We start from the raw sequence: 1,035 nt of genomic DNA, 5'->3' as shown, positions 1-1,035 counted from the left end.
GAAATATCTCTAGTTTGAGAGTAGCCTTACTAATGAGTAATTTTATTTAGAAATATGCCTCCTCCATGCAAAAATTGGCAACTACGTATTGGGTGGAGAATAACTTGAACACCAAAAGTTCAACATACTCCAGGATAGAATGGATTAAATCTCATTGCGAGGAGTACTTTCTAAATGGTGAAAAACAAAAGTATGATACAAGGGAAGATGATATTAAGTCGAAAATAGATGCAAGCTTTGTGACAACTGTTCCTGAAGATTATAACACGAACGCTGCATACAAGAAGGATCAACTACCGAAATGTTACGACAAAAATACAGAAAAGACAGATAAAATATGTTTTCTAGATGTAGGAAGCTGTTATAATCCTTTTGGAGATACAGATATGTTTGATGTAACTGCAATAGATTTGAATGGTTTGCCAGACAGAGTTTTATGTTGTGATTTCTTAAACGTTCAAATTGGGGAGGAGCAAATATTGTCTGATGATAAACAAGAGATCTTGCAATTGTCTAAAAACTCTTTTCATGTAATTGTATTTTCTTTATTTCTCGAATATTTACCCTGCCCTAAGCAAAGATACTTATGTTGCAAGAAAGCTTATGAATTGTTAAGAGATAGTGGTATACTTTTTATTATAAGCCCCGACTCAAAGCATGTTGGCGCAAATGCAAAAATTATGAAATCATGGAGATATGTTTTAAGCAAATTAGGATTTATGAGAATAAAATATGAGAAACTTCGGCATATACACTGTGTAATATTTAGAAAGTGTGTATTTGTCGATGTTGCAATAAGATGGGCGAATTTGCAAAAGTTGCCTGATGACGATCCATTATATGCAAATGATACTTCGATTTATATTCCACAAGATTTTCGGAATGAATCGAATGAGGATAAAGAGCAGGATAATCATAAATACGATCGTGAGGAATTAACGTTTATGTTTAATGAACTGCCTTTCGAATAAAATAACGAACAGAAAATTGTTCATTATTATACAGTTCCGTGGAATTATAATAAAATATATAAAT

The 1,035-nt window shown here is 32.3% G+C and overlaps 1 protein-coding gene across 1 annotated transcript; it reads left to right on the top strand.

The window, feature by feature from the left end:
* Positions 1–50: 50 nt before the first annotated feature.
* Positions 51–1,008, top strand: LOC108628306 (S-adenosylmethionine sensor upstream of mTORC1-like; the record flags this gene model as incomplete). The annotated part of the gene is made up of 1 exon (XM_018030134.2): positions 51–1,008. A coding segment is annotated over one exon (921 nt), but the record flags the coding sequence as incomplete, so codon positions are not given.
* Positions 1,009–1,035: the final 27 nt, after the last annotated feature.

The sequence above is a fragment of the Ceratina calcarata genome, unplaced genomic scaffold (assembly GCF_001652005.2).
Source record: "Ceratina calcarata isolate Rehan_Ccalc_2016 unplaced genomic scaffold, ASM165200v1 scaffold5155, whole genome shotgun sequence".
Lineage (NCBI taxonomy): Eukaryota > Metazoa > Arthropoda > Insecta > Hymenoptera > Apidae > Ceratina > Ceratina calcarata.
This window is presented reverse-complemented; position numbering and strand designations above follow the sequence as displayed.